Source organism: Protopterus annectens, chromosome 13.part0, assembly GCF_019279795.1.
Source record: "Protopterus annectens isolate FY-2018-M chromosome 13.part0, PAN1.0, whole genome shotgun sequence".
NCBI lineage: Eukaryota > Metazoa > Chordata > Ceratodontiformes > Protopteridae > Protopterus > Protopterus annectens.
Genome location: NC_056747.1, coordinates 291582913 through 291598501, shown reverse-complemented (window position 1 = coordinate 291598501; position 15589 = coordinate 291582913). Strand labels below are relative to the sequence as shown.

At 40.0% G+C, this 15589-nt stretch overlaps 1 protein-coding gene across 5 annotated transcripts in view; it reads left to right on the top strand.

The window, feature by feature from the left end:
* TBXA2R (thromboxane A2 receptor) overlaps positions 1 to 15589 on the top strand; it is a 254737-nt gene that overhangs the window by 140116 nt on the left and 99032 nt on the right. For 2 of the 5 annotated variants that reach the window (XM_044053861.1, XR_006362556.1), the window contains exon 1: positions 13479 to 13772. The exons of 2 other annotated variants lie outside the window; for them this stretch is intronic. In XM_044053861.1, the coding sequence (XP_043909796.1) occupies positions 13764 to 13772 (9 nt within the window). In that variant the 5' untranslated portion in view covers positions 13479 to 13763. Of the gene's footprint in view, positions 1 to 13470; positions 13773 to 15589 lie in introns of those variants that run through there. One more of the 5 variants, XM_044053862.1, reaches the window with a different exon arrangement.

Here is a 15589-nt window from a genome sequence, read left to right as displayed (position 1 = left end):
GATAACAGATATTTAATTTTATAGGATCATAAGACATTACTAGGCTAATGACCCTAGGGCCCTTACAAGCCTAGCCAAGTTTTTATGCTTATTTCCACGATCAGCACCTATTGCCTCTGTCTAACAAAGACACAAGTAGAGCCCCCAGAGTGAATTTATGGTCACCCATCCAATCGTCCAGACTGCATTTGAAGAGGGCAAATGAGGTGCTCTTTTTTGAGTGTGTTCCAAAGGTATGGTAACCTATGTGAGACAAATCTGTCCCTCCAGCAGGTTTTATTAATGTCACATACCAGGTCAAGGTCTTTAGAAGGAGTAACCCATGTACCATTTGACTTTCAGATACGAAGCATTTCCAATAATGCAGGGTCAGAGATTACCTTAAATGCAAGACAGAGATCAATTCTGAGTAGTCTGTATGAAACAGAATAAACAAAAAAGACCATAGTGAAGAACTTCTCTAAAGCAAACTTCACACTACTCAAGACTGGTGTGGTATCCTTCAAGGCCCCTGAGCCAGTGGAAACCACAACCCAAGCTGCGGAAGCCCTTACAAATGCCTTCTATGAACACCTCCAGGACTGCATGGATCAGGCAATCCCAAATAAAACCAAGACTCTTTCCACAAAGGGCAAACGTCCAGTCTGGTGGACCCCAGCCATTAACAAACTTTACAATAAGAGGAGAAAGCTATTACATGATAGAACAAAATCCATAAAAGGGAAGTCACCCCTGATCATTATTAGTAAAAAAATACGAGCACTCATAAAATCAACTAAGGCCAATTTTGAGAGAAAAATTGCCATGGATTCAAAGGACAATCATAAGGCCTTTTTCAGCTATGTTAGGAACCTGGGTGGAAACTCCCAGATATGCTCAGAATTAGTCCAAAATGATACAACCCACAGACATTGCCAACATACTGGCAGACAGGTTCATTGCAAACTTCACCCCTCTCCCCTAAAGGAGAGATAACTATCCCAGCCGAGTGTAGCCTCCCGGACATCTCAAATGCGCAGGTGAAAGCTGCTCTCTCTAAAGCTAAAAACACAGCATCAATGGGACCGGATGGTATCCCCGGCTGTGTGCTACACAAGCTAAATGAGGAATTAAACCCGCACATAAGGCAGCTGTTTAATCTCAGCCTTACCACAGGATACGTGCCCAAGGAGTGGCGTACGGCAACTGTTGTCCCACTCCACAAAGGCGGCCTCACGGACCCTGGTAATTACCGTCCCATAAGCTTAACAAGTCTAGTCTGCAAAGCTATGGAGAGGATCATAATGGAGCTCATAAACAAAGATATAGGGGACTTGCAGACATTGGACCCGACCCAGTTTGGTTTTGTCAAGGGAAGATCATGCCTTTTGAACTTGGTCGACTTCTTTGAAACAGTCACCAAGGCCATTGATGAGGGAAAGGCAGTCCATACAGCCTACCTTGACCTTGCAAAGGCTTCGACACAATACCCCACTCGGGTATTGTAGAAAAACTTACCAGCTTAAATGTAAACCCATATGTCACAAGATGGGTTGCAAACTGGCTTAAGGACCGAACCCACAGGGTTAGAGTTGCTGGCGCTGTGTCAGACTCCAAGCCGGTCACAAGTGGTGTCCCACAGGGCTCGGTCCTTGGCCCCCTATTGTTTGGCATCTACTTCTCAGAAGTACAGGCCAACATAGGAGGACTTTGGCTGACAAAGTTTGCAGACGACTGCAAACTGGGCGCCATAGTGGAAAGTGCATCAGACACGGATATCCTTCAGAAGGGACTCACGGAAACAGATAGCTGGTGCCAGAGCCATGGCCTGAAGTTAAACGCCAGAAAATGTATAGTCATACCCTTCGGGAAAAACAAGGTAACCCCAAGCTACCATATAGGTGGCAATCCACTAAGCACAGAAGAGGTTATCAGGGACCTGGGACCCAGGTTGACAGTGGCCTTTCTTTTGACACTCACATTGCTAAAGTGGTTAGAAAGACCTTCTATATTGCCCACCTGATCATGAAGGGATTCACATCCAGATCTAGTGAGGTCATTGTTCCCCTGTACTCTTCACTTATCAGACCAATGATCGAGTACAATGCCCTATTCGGGATGTATCTCACCCGACATCTGCAGCAATTGGAGAGACCCCAAAAGTTCCTCACCAAAAGGATAAAGGGACTCCAAAATCTGTCATATGCTGCCAGATTGAAGAAACTCCAGCTTTATTCAGTCGCACACCGTCTGCTCAGAGGTGACATGTGCCTGACATACAAGGCCATGTCCAACCCGGAATTAATGGACATGCTCCACCTCAAAAAATCCAAATCCAACAAAACCACTAGAGCAAGCGACTTAAACCTTAGCACGGATATAAATAGGACGTGCTGGAGGGATAGATTTATCACTCAGAGACTCCCTATGCTGTGGAATAAAATCACGGTCCATGTGAGGCAGAGCACCTCGCTGACTCTGTTCAAGAGAAATCTAGACCTGTGGATGGGAGATCGTAGGTTTACCCCGGGAATCATCTCTGTGTCACTGCTGGACAGAGGCACAACAAACTAATGGGCACAGTATTTTTCATATAAGGGGTGGCGTAAGCCACAAACATTTGGGCTAGGCTTATAAATGCCTTAGGGCAGATAGCCTAGTATAAACCTATGAACCTATAAGATGATTCCCATAGGGCAGATGGTGAAGACCTTGAATTTTCCTTGTGAGGAACCTTTGTGGTTTCTCCAATTGCTGCAGGGGCTTAGAAAGGTACATACCAAATGGGGCATTGTACTCAAATATTGGTCTGATGAGGGAAGAGTATGGGGAGGTTACTTTTTTTTTTTTTTTCTGGAGGCAATACTCTTACTTATGAGATGAGCAATGCAGAATGCGCTTCTTTCTACTGTGAAGACATGCTGGTCAGAGGTAAGGTTGCTATCAACCTCTGTGCCCAGGTCTCTCAACACTGAGGGCCCATGTAGGATGCAGCCTGGGATGTTATCAGGTCCCATAGATGCTGTGTTTTTGGTCTTAGAGAGGACATTTATGACCTACTCTTTAGAGCTACAAGGTAGGGGACAGGTGGTAGGGCTGTCACGTGGTACATGTGGTGGGGACAGGGGAGTGAAGTTGTTACATAATCTGTCAACCTACAGGTTAGCTATGTCCACAGGCTCAGTATATATGCTATCATTAACTTACCATTTCTGCACAAATCTGGGCCTTTCCTTTTAGGTTACGGATGTAACTATAGCATGCTTTGTTGAGAAAGCTAATTTGGATCATCATTTGCTTTGGAGGACTTCACAAGTAGTCTTATTTGCTTTTTTAAGCTGAGGAGGGAGTGTTTCCAGTTTGGGAGGACTGGCTCCCTCTTACTCTTAGACAGCAATTTCTTCTTCATATTATAAAGCCTGTTAATGGCAATTATCCACCAGGCAGGTTTGCTCTTCCTTGAGGAGCTTGTTTTGGTGCTATCAAGTACGGCCAAGTCAATACAGTTATACAGGTCTTAAGTATTGGTGTAGAGCTCGGCATAGTTGCCAGTTCCATGTGAGGTAGGAGGTGCAGTGAAGCTTTTTATACCATCCCATAAGAGGTTATAATCTGCTGGGTTTTTTTTTAGTTTAGTCACTGCTGGTGTGGGGGGGGGGGGGTTACGTGTGATAGTTACTTTGAATGAGACTGATTTGTGATCAGATCTCACCAGGGAGGACCTCACAGTGGTCCGCCATATTGATGAGTACCAGATCCAGGATGATGATATCCCTTGTGGGGGTGTCAACCAGCTAGTCCAGGGCATTGAAGTTAATGAAGTCAAACCTTCTGGCAAATGAGTTTGAGCACAAGTAATTTGCATAGTCAATGGATGAGTAGTTAAAGTCGCCCAAAACTATGGTGTTTGGATGTATCTTGATAGACTCAAGTAAATCTAAATAGACAGAGTGGGTTTGAGATGCTCCTTTTCATTTCATTAAAGGTCAGAGTGCAGCTGGACACCTCTGACAGCGTTAAATAAGAACTTATGCTTTGCAATTAAATGTATAATTGAAACAGCTGTTCAGGGAGTTGCAGCTGTTTGAATGCTACTCCTGATGTTGCAAATTAGAGGAATATAACCTTTATTGTTTCCAGGAGTGGCATGCTGAAGAATGAGGAAGAAGATGACTTTTGTTTTTGTTTTTTTGAATTCTTAAGCAATTGGAGTATTTCAATTTGTAGGTGGAGTTTGGAAGATTCAGAATTGCTAGCATAGAGAGTTTTGGGACAGTGTTTCCTTATGTCCAGTGAGATGCAGTTACTGCAATGTAACTTTTTCCCTATTTTTTACTATGTAGTCTGTTTTCATGTGTGGCCCTAGGTGGCAATCATATAGAGATGGCAATCTGTCCATTCACTAAGGAAATTGCCTCACTACTTTTCTAGGAGGTGCTTAATATTTCTGGTCCTGCAGGAAAATAGTTGGTGCTGGCAGAAGAAAAGATCCGAACGATTGAAATGATGGAGTCCATGTACAGCTTGCAGAATAATGTGGTGTCCTCGGTAAATGTTTAAGCAGCCAAGCCTCTTTGTCATGGTGAGCTCTAGTGAGATGACTTACTGATGAGATCTGCATCAGAACATAGTTATTTCAAGGTTTCCAAAGTTTTTAGACTTGTGCATTTGAAAGCAGTAGTTGTGGACTATGCTGATCGTACCAGAAGTGGTGTCTGTAATGCCAAGGATGTGGCAGTGAAGAAGACAAAGAGAACTTCATGCTTTGGCTACTTGGCACACCAGAATGGAGCAAATTGAGCGTCAAAGGAACAGCATGTTGTGGATTTCACTTGAGGAAAGAATCAGAGTGGGTTACGCAGTGGGATGCTGAGCTTATCATTAACTGCATCATCATAATCTATTTCTAGGTTGGTTCTTAGTCAGGATGCCTTCTCTGTGCAGCCCGCATGTCCCTGTGGGTTTTCTCTGGATTCTCTGGTGTCCTCCTTAATCCCAAAGATGTGTTACAGGTGAAATGGCATTCCTCAAAATAGCGTGTGCATGTGTGTGTGTGTGTGTGTGTGTCTGTGTGTTACAGGTGAAATGGCATTCCTCAAAATAGCGCGTGTGTGTGTGTGTGTGTGTGTGTGTGTGTGTGTGTGTGTGTGTGTGTGTGTGTGTGTGTGTGTGTGTGTTACAGGTGGAATGGTATTCCTCAAAATAGCGTGTGTGTGTTTCTGTGTATGTGTGTGTGCATTACAGGTGAAATGGCATTCCTCAAAATAACGTGCCTATGTATGTATTACAAGTGAAATGGCATTCCTCAAAATTGTGTGTGTGTGTGTGTAAGAGAGATGTGCAACAGTGAGTGAGTTTGTGCATGCTGTAATGAGATTGTGCTTCATTCAGGATAGGTTCATAGATTAGTACTAAGCTAACTGCCCTTGCGAGCCATTTTAAGCTTAGCCAATTATCCCTTGTGAGACTCAAACCCTGCACCTTGTGTTTGTAAGGCAAACACCTTAAGCATTAGGCCACCTTCCCAACCCCTTAGCTCAGGATTAGCTGTTCTGCCCTGCATTAAGTGAGTGCTACAGTGCATTCCTACTCCTTATGTGATCCTGAACTTTATTAGAAGGGAAATCAGAGAATGAATGAAAGAGCTGAAGCTGTGCCTTCTGGATTAAAATTCTAAAAGCAAGTTGTCTGGCTAGCTAGCATAACTATTGATCAGGTGAAAGCACGTATTCACTTTGAAGCAAAAAAGTATTTTGACATTAGTTTTCCAGCTTTTCTGGATTAAAAGGATAAAAAATTATGAAATATTATCAAGTGATTTCACCATGACCTGGTTTTGTGTGGAATATTCAGTGAACAGACAACTGTGTCAAGTCCTCATGAGAAGGAAGGTCATAATTGAAGTTGTTATCCAATGACTTTTGAAAGAGCATGCTAAAGATGTGGAAACTTTGGTCAAAATGAGAGAGAAGCTTTAACTTTATACTGGGAGGTTGGAGGGGAACTCTGATGTTGAAAACATCTGAGGACAAGCTTATTCATATTAAAACATATTTGTCTGGGAAAGTGGAAATGCATTGTTCAACACCTTAGCTATCTGAGTCACTTTTTTCTAAAGTGTCAAAATGTGATGCACTCAGAAAAGCTGTATGCTAACTAAATGTGAAATTGGTCTGGATATAAGAAGTAACGTTGAAAATTATTGTAAAATGCACACATAGTAGGAAAACTGTCCAGATTTGACATAAGTATCCTACTACCAATTCTATTAAAAAAACAACCTTCTCTGTGATATAAAATGCATTTCTCTGTGATATGAAATGTACGTATATATTGTCAGTGTGTACTCAGGATGTATACTATATGTTGAACTTGTAAGTCTTTTGTGTAGCTTTTCTCCCAGGGCCTCAACTGGAAAAGGACTTTAGTTGGACTTTGCCAGTAATCAAATGTAAAACAAAATAAATAAAATCGAGCAACAGCTGCACCTCCATGAAAGTGAAGGTTGATGGTAACACTATATAGGTGGTGATAAGTGATGAGAAAGACTTTAAGAAGCAGGAAAAAATATATGAAAATTACTTTGTGCAATAAGCTAACAGATTCCACTCACCAACTTTAGAAGAAGATGCATCTCAGACAGAGGAAGAAGGCTGATGTACAAGCAAAGCGGGTGAAACTGTTGGACGAAAAATTCATGAATGCTAAAGGAAAATGAGAGTGCAGGAAATAATCATTTATATAATGGAGTGATTTTATGTAATTCCTAATGCTAATGGGATTAAGAATAGGAAGAGACAGGTATGTGGGTTCAATTCGGAAGACACAGTCATTCAGAAATAAGGCCAATGGTAAATGGTTGGTTAAGAAGTATGTAATTAGAGGGGCATGATTTAAGTAGCTGTGCCCTGCAAATCCTGTGCTCTTTGATTAAAGTATGAATAGTGCAATTAAAGAAATAAAGGCAGTTGGTTATATGGGCAAGGTTGATTTAGGAAAAGAGGATGTTTAAATTGTTTCTGCACTTACGTGGATGGCAAAGTTTTATTAGATAAGAACTTGTATAGTGTGTGAAGTTGGGAGAGCGTGCCTGTGTTTTAACAGCAGTTTAGTCGACTGTCATTTCATCTTAACTGTCTTGTCAAAAGTAATCTCAGCAATAGTGGAGACTTCCCTTTTCTCCATTGTTGTGCACCCCCAGAGTAGGTAAGTTTAATTTCATGGGGCATGCAATGGGTTCCCCCACATGGGGAGTGCAAGGGGGCTTCTGTCAGTTGTGACATTTGACATGATTCTGAAAAATTTGTTTGACACTATTAGGAATTTCTATGAACATTGCTATAAACAAAGATGAAATTGTGGATATTAGACCACAGAGAAACATATGGAGTATAGATTTTGAGAAAAAATATACTTCTCAGTGCTATGGATTTTACCTGGTGGATGAAACTAGTCTCAGGTGCAGGGAAAAGGTTCCAGAAAATGACTGTACCTCACCTAATTTGAGGAAAGATTTATACTGTCTTATTTAAAGGAGTAGTTGCTTGCTAGGCTAGGAGTGTGGTCATATGCAGGAGATGGGTATATGTATTAACTCCCTCAGTTCAATTCCCCATTATTAAACTTGCTGATCATTGGTCCCCAGAGAGAATCATGGTCTGAGTGGGATCATTGATCAACAGAGGGCATTGCGGCCTGTGTGTGAACACTGTTCCCCAGAGGACATCATGGCCTGTGTAGGATCATTGTTCCCCAGAGGGCATCCCAGCCTGCATAGGGTCATTGTTCCCCAGACGGTATCATGGCCTGCAGAGAATCATTGTTCCTGAGAAGGCATCATGGCCTGAGTAGGATCATTGTTACCCCCAAGCATCGCAGTCTGAGTAGGATCATTGTTCCCTAGAGGGTATTGTGGTCTGCACAGGATCACTGTTCCCCAGAGGGCATCGAGGCCTGTGTTACTTCTGTTTGTTTGCTGGTGGTGATTCAACTTCCGTGGACTTTTCTTTTTTTCTATCAGTTGTATGACCTTAGGGTTTGTATATATAAATAAGCATTTCTCTTTCCTCCATTTTTCTATGACCATTACCGGAAATTTGTAGAAAAACACCAAGTAACAAAAGACATGAAAATGGAGCAGGATACAGGAATAAATAAAATTTATTAAGCGCTTTCGTCAAATATTAGGATTAACTTCTTCAGAATACCCGACAGTCAGCAAGACTATCCTTTTATACATACAACAATTAAGCCACTGATTAAATACAATTGAATAATTGAATAATTAAGCATACAAATGTTTAAAGACATAGACTCTCTTGTTTTCTGAATTGTTTCTTTACCAGTAAATTAAAATATAAGCCATTACTTAGTACCACTATAAAAAATGTAACTTCTAGGTATAATACAAAACTATCAACTGTTTTTAGAGAAAATATGAACATCATATGTATAAATCTGTGCAACAAGCAATATATACAATAAAATATGTCCAATAAAACCCAAAATGTCTTGGAACAAACAATAATTAATATCAGTGCTATAAACATTTACATAGAAATAAAAAGTCTGCTTTAAGTTTTAAATAACTGGTGAGGGACACCATATCGTTCAAACCTGGGATAGTAGTGGCATTAACTCTGAGTTGCAACATAAGTTCTCTAAATTCAAGGAACCAGTCACTGGGTCCCCCTCTCTCATCCATTACTACCCTTTCCAGAATGATAAACTTGAAATTATGGTTTGGAAATCTATTAATGTGCTTTGCCAGGTCATTTTTGGTGTTGCCTTTAGTTATATCATATGTATGCTGATAAACGCATATCCTGAAGGCATTTTTGGTCTTGCCAATATAAAACCCAGGACACGCCTGGCATATAGCAGCATACACTACTTGTTTACTCACACAATTACAATTCTGGTTGACTTTTACCCATCCATAACCTTTAATAAAGATTCTGTCGCACTCTAACATATATTTGCATTGAGTGCAGTGCCCACATTTTGTCATTTTCCCAATACCAGGTTTTGTGATCTTACCACTGGACTCCAAAAGGTTTTTAATACTGGAATCCTTTTTGTATATTATAACAGGCTAGTCACCCACTTCCCTCCTATGGTCTCGTCGCTCATAAGAATGAACCAGTTTCTCACCAATATGTCCTGTATCAAAGGGAATTGTAAGTTTTATGTAAGAATAAGCCCATGTTGAAATGGGGCAGTTGTCGAAACCCTACTTTCTGAAGGTGCACAGAATCTAGAAATGTCCAAACCCAACAGCGGGTAAAAATAACCTTCCACTCTCTTTTTGGATACTTCCTCAAGTAAAGGTATCACAAATTCTTCAGGGTACCCCCTGTTGACTAACATATCCAATAAAACATCCCTTTCCTTGTAAAAGTCATCAATTCTGCAGATCATGCAGGCCAATCTCACCCCTTGTCCTTTTATTAAGGATCTTTCTTGATGAAGGGGATGTCCGCTATCAAAATAAAGAAGGGTGTTCGAGTATGTGGGTTTTCTGAAGATGTTAGAATAAAACTGTTTGTTCTCCAGATCCTTGGAAATCTGTATATCCAGGTAACCAATGGATTCCATAAGAGTTACCATGGTAAACTCCAGAAAGGTAGTACTGGAGATGAGAAACAGTAGGAATTCAGACAACTGCTCCTGGTCCCCCCTCCAGAAAATAAGGATGTCATCTAGGTACCGCCCATAGAATGAACAGTATGTCATCCATTCAGATGTGAAAACTTGGGACAATTCCCATTGTGTCAGGACAATATTAGCAAAAACTGGTGCACAGGCCGCTCCATAGCAATACCTGATTTTTGCTTAAAAAGATGTCCCTCAAAAATCAGGAAACTGTTTTCCAGGACTAATTCCATTAAAGTCCCAAGTGTAAGAATCCTGGTATGGGAAAATGTGGTCTGTTGGCACAAAAAATCATAGAACAATTCAATGCCTTCCGAATGTGGAATGACATTGAATAAATCTTTTATGTCAATAGTTAAAAAATAATGTTACTGTCAAAAAATTCTTGTCTAATTTTTTTTGAGACAGTCCCAAGAATCTTTTATAATATGGGAAAATGAACTCAGACAGTTTTTTAACTTGTGGTCCAAATATTTATCAGTACTAATAGTTTTGGAACCTTTTGCATCCACTATGGGCCTAAATGGTGGGTGGGAGATGTTCTTGTGGATTTTTGGGATCCCAAATATCAGGATCCATGGATGTTTCTGTGTGCAAAAAACAGTTCTTCTTCAGATATCTGGTTGTTAAGAAATAAATCAGAAAGCACCATGTCTACATGACTATATGCAATGTTTAATTCATTGCGTGATATTTGTGCATATCCGTCACCAAGAAGATGTTCTAGCATACAGTCAATGTACCTTTCCTGATCCATGACTACTAAACCACCCCCCTTGTCAGGTTTCATGACTCTGATCTGTCTGTTGTTAGAAATACTGTCTAGAAGGACAGTCTCCTCATTAGTTAAATTGTACAGTTTACTATTGTCATTCATCCTATTTAACTGCCTGATTTCCTTAGTGTAAATGCCTTGGAACAGTTGTAAAGTGGGGTGCAGTGGGGGGTTTTAGGTGCTTGTTTTTTTGCACCCACCTGGTAACTGGTAACTATTCCCAGTTTCACTTACATAGACACTCAGGTTTAGCTTTCTAGTATAAAGTATAACGTTAAGGATTGTTTTTTCCATGTTGAATTTCTTATAGGGTACAAAATGTAACCCCTTCTGAAACGAGTTTGCCCAATCGTTTGTAACTTCTATGTTAATTAAATTATAAATTTTGAAGTCCTGATGGTCATTAGAAATAATGGAAATCTCACTGTTGCTGTCTAAAACTTGCCCTGTCTTGTCTGTTGCCAATTCACCCGTCTCCCTCTCCCCCTCCCAGAAAAACTCTGGGGTAAATGGTGTTGGTCCCCCTGGAAACCCACACTGGATTGTCTCCGGTGGGTGTAACCTTGTTTTTGGATCCTCTCCAATCTCCTTAGGGGTTGACCTAAAGGGATAGGACCTGGGTGGTTGTCTTCACTGGGTTGTAAGTCATCAGTAAGTTCATCAAAAACATCATTAACATTGCTATGCATTTGTACATTGTTGGTATTTCCATTAGAAACTCATGGGTAGGCGACACCTGCTTCATAGTCTTTGGCATCTCTATCTAGTTTTTTACTCTTTTTCACCTTGATTTTCTCAACAATCTTATCTATGTCAAAAAACACAGCGTTATACTCCTTATGTTTGTTACAAAAATCAATGTCATTTTTTAACAAAGCATCTAGTTTACTCACAGAGTTTTGCAACAATTCAAATTTCTTGTCATTGTCCCTTATTAAAACTTGTAGTAACTCACAACCTTGTCAGTTAAATAGTGAAACCAAGTCTTTATGCAGTTCAAAGCCATTTAAAATCCCATTAGGGAAACACCAGTACCTTAACCCTTTAGGAACTTGTTCCCTTTTCAAACATTCCCTAAGGTACCGGTTTTCTATTTGTAATTTCTTCATTTTCAAACTATCCTTTTCAAGGTTGTTTAAAATGGAACTTGCAGTACCTTGGTTAAGGTTTCCGGTGTCCGTGAGGTGAAACCCGGTCATGTCCCTATTAATCCACTCGGTTAGATTAAAATCACTGCTTGTATTTAACCAAGGACCCAAATTCTCATGTCTTTGGCTCAGCGTTCCTGTAATTGTGTTTGAAGCAGAAGTCCCAGGTACTGCAACATCATTAGAGTTCATGGCAGTCCTGTTCCCTTTGCTTTTTGGGCTGCCTTGCCCTGGTTGGATGCTGAATAGGGAGTCATGTGATGAGGAAGTAAAAGTCAAAGAACGGCGGTTCAAATCGCCAGTTAACCCTTCAAGCTTGCTGCCCAAGCCGACTATTTGATTGTTGAATACAGCAATGAGTTCAGTTAGTTTGTTAATAGCTGAGGTTAATTCCTCATGTGCGCCTTTAGTATCCCCTCCACTCAGAGTGCTGGAATCCATACCGAAAATTTGTAGAAAAACACCAAGTAATAAAAGGCACAAAAATGGAGCAGGATACAAGAATAAATAAAATTTATTAAGCGCTTTCGTCAAATATTAGGATTGACTTCTTCAGAATACCAGACAGTCAGCAAGACCATCCTTTTATAGATACAACAATTAAGCCACTGATTAAATACAATTGAATAATTGAATAATTAAGTATACAAATGTTTAAAGACATAGACTCTCTTGTTTTCTGAATTGTTTCTTTACCAGTAAATTAAAATATAAGCCATTACTTAATGCCACTATAAAAAATGTAGCTTGTAGGTATAATACAAAACTATCAACTGTTTTTAGAGAAAATATGAACATCATATGTATAAATCTGTGCAACAAGCAATATATACAATAAAATATGTCCAATAAAACCCAAAATGTCTTGCATTTCTCTTTCCTCCATTTTTCTATGACCATTATTTATGCATTTTTACCAAGCTTCCTGAATACTACAAAATAGTAAGTTAATGCATGAGAGCTCATCCGTAATTGAAAACAGCCGTCCCTATGAAGATAGAGAGAGGCAAGAAACTTACAAACTACTTAATTTAAAATAAGTAACTACCAGGTGTAGCGCAGGATGGTGAGTGTTTGCTTGTAATGATTCCCAATCCTACATATCTGAATAAGTGAAAGTCTTGCGAATACTTTACATTAGTGTTTATATCATTGTTAAGCTTAGGGTAGTCTGTAGGGACTCTCATCACAAGTGCCTTCTTATTCTGATCTATTTTGTAATGAAAACTCGAGAAGTCTGTAAAAAACTAGACCACCCAAAATATAAACTGTTGTACAATATCAGGAGCAATATCAGGGAGAGTAAAATCAGACAGACAGCAGCCAATTGTCTATCTTTTAGTTAATTGTGCTGTTGAATTCATCCACTGAATTTTGTCCATCTAGTCTTTTTTTTTCTTATGCAATAACAAGAGATGGTGGTAGAGGTTATGCTCAGATTCATTCCCAGCTGACCAGGTTTGATCTCAACGAACATGCTTTTTTACTCTCTCCTGGCCTGATCATCAAATCCCTTGGGTTTAGCATTCAGCATCAAACCTGGCCAGGCAAGAGTAAATCCAAACACAATTCCTACCCCCACTGGGTGTTATTGCATAAAAACCCAGAAGAAAAATGTCTGCTTGCAAAAACAAACAGTTAAATAATACAAATGTGAAACTGCTGCTGCCTGTTTGTTCATTCTGCTTCTAAAGTCTGTCCTGTTTCTGCAAATATACAGAAATGCTTAAGGCAGTTTGGAATGAGCAATTAGGCAAACCAACAAGGAATGTTTGAAGAAGGAATGTCTTTTAATGAAAATGCAGTCAAGTTATACAAGATCCAGAACAACACCGCCATTCTAGAAGTTGGATTTGGGCCAGACCTTGATCTGTCTGAAGTTGCCAAGTGCCTAACTAGGCCGAAAGTAAACTTTATGGGATTAATTACTGTGAATGCAAGAATGAAATGAACGTCAATAATCAGTGTTCTCTAAGTCAGGATAGTAAACTGCATTTTCCAACGCACAGTGGTCAGCATTTTCTTGTCTGATAGTACAGCAAATAGCGTTTAATGTTATAATTGATACTGTTTCTGGACAAACCTTTGAAGAGGAAGCTGAGAGATTCATTAGGTTGTGAAACTGTATAACTTAAAGCACTGACATTGCCAAATGACTGTTCCTACTACTTACTGAAAACTTTTAAGTTCCAACTGGAAATATTCGAATGTTAAAGGTATGTAACTTTTTTTCTTTTGTGTGGGTGTGTTTGCACATGTGTTTGCACTCATAATAACACTGGAGTATGCACAGTAATGCAAGTCTGACGATTAAAATGTGTTTTTTTATTTGCATTTTCACTGTTCGTTACAGGGAATTGAACTCAGAATTATGTGATGAAGATTATTAGCAGCTTCATTACCTTTATCTTCTCTTCAGACTGCCATGCCATACTGTAATACCAGAGCAAGTGAAACATGGCACAGAAGAAATTCAGAGCAGGTACATTTATGCACGGTCAAAAAAGCAAGTACAGTGGGGGGTGGAGGGATCCATGGATTGAAAACAGCCCAGCGTTCAAGGTACAGAATCTGACAGTGAAGAGATGATCACTGTAAAAGGATCATCACCATGGCTAGTGTGCTGAAAGTGGAGGTTGCACAAATATCATTGAAGTCATATTTTCTTTCATTTTTCAGCCCAATCAAATGACAAAGGCAAACAGAAAAAGTGGCCATCTTTGAGATAGGAGGAGGAGAAGTGTGAAAAAAACTGACTTGATAGGTGTGTGTGTGTATGAATGAAACTGTTTCAAATATATTGCTGTAGTTATTATTCCTTTCACAGCTTCATTTAAACATCAGAGGAGTGCACAGAGAAAATGGTTGTTTGTGGTTAAGTTAGAGGCAGTTTGTGGATGAAGCAGATTCCTGCTGTCATTTGATCACAGTCAAGCAGTCAGTCATGGATCTGGTTCAGAAGGAGAACTGTCAATAAGTGATTGTGCATGTGTGTATGTGCATGTACACATGTGCAGGTGGGTTGGTGGATGCTGGATGTGTGTAAATAAAACATCATCCTGTTTGTATACATTTTATATGATATTATAATTTCACAACATCCCTACTGAAAACTTTTTAGATTCATTTCACAACAAATATATGAACTTCCTTTTCTTACACATGCAAGTGTATATGACATACACCAAGTATGAACAAGTGCTGCTGTTTGTTTATTCAGAAAATAATGTGTTCATGCAGTTGAAATGTTCAAGAAAGTGTCTTATACCACACCCACTACATCAGTGAGTATTTTGAGTACGAAGAACTTGCCGAATGTGTTGTTTTGAAACTGGCTAAAATATATTTTGCTGGGTAATATTTCCCTCAATGGGTTAGAGCATGCAAGGGTGAGAAGCCTTACTTTCAAATGACTGGACACTCATGTTTATCATACCCACTGCAACTGTAACTATTAGTGGTATGCATAGGCTAGCTTTATGTTTTCAAAACAAGTTGAGATACATTACTATGGACAATATTTATCAACCAGCCACTCAGTCATATTTATGTTAGCACCTTGTACTGTGGCAGATGCAGCTACTTTGTGTGTAGTTCACATCTTTTCTTTCGGCTTTTCCCGGTTAGGGGTCGCCACAGTGGAACTCCGGTCCACTCATGATTGGCAGTGGATTTTTACGGTGCTGAGTTGCCAGCCCGACACCCAACCTTCAACGAAGGCATGCCCATTCACGCTCACACCTACCTGCATGTGTTTAGCGTCACTCGACCACGGGGAGGACATGCAGACTCCACACAGAAGACGCTCCAGCTGAGAATCGAATGGGAGAACCTCTTGCTGTGAGGTGACAAGAGGTTCTCCTGTTCAATTCTTGGCTGAAGCACCTTCTGTGTGGAGTCTGCAGGTCCGCCCCACAGTTGAGTGACGCTAAAGACATGCAGGTAGGTGCGAGCGTGTGTGGTTCACATCTATCTAACAAATATTCCTGTGACTTATATTCCCAAAAGGTCATTCATATTTACCATACAAACT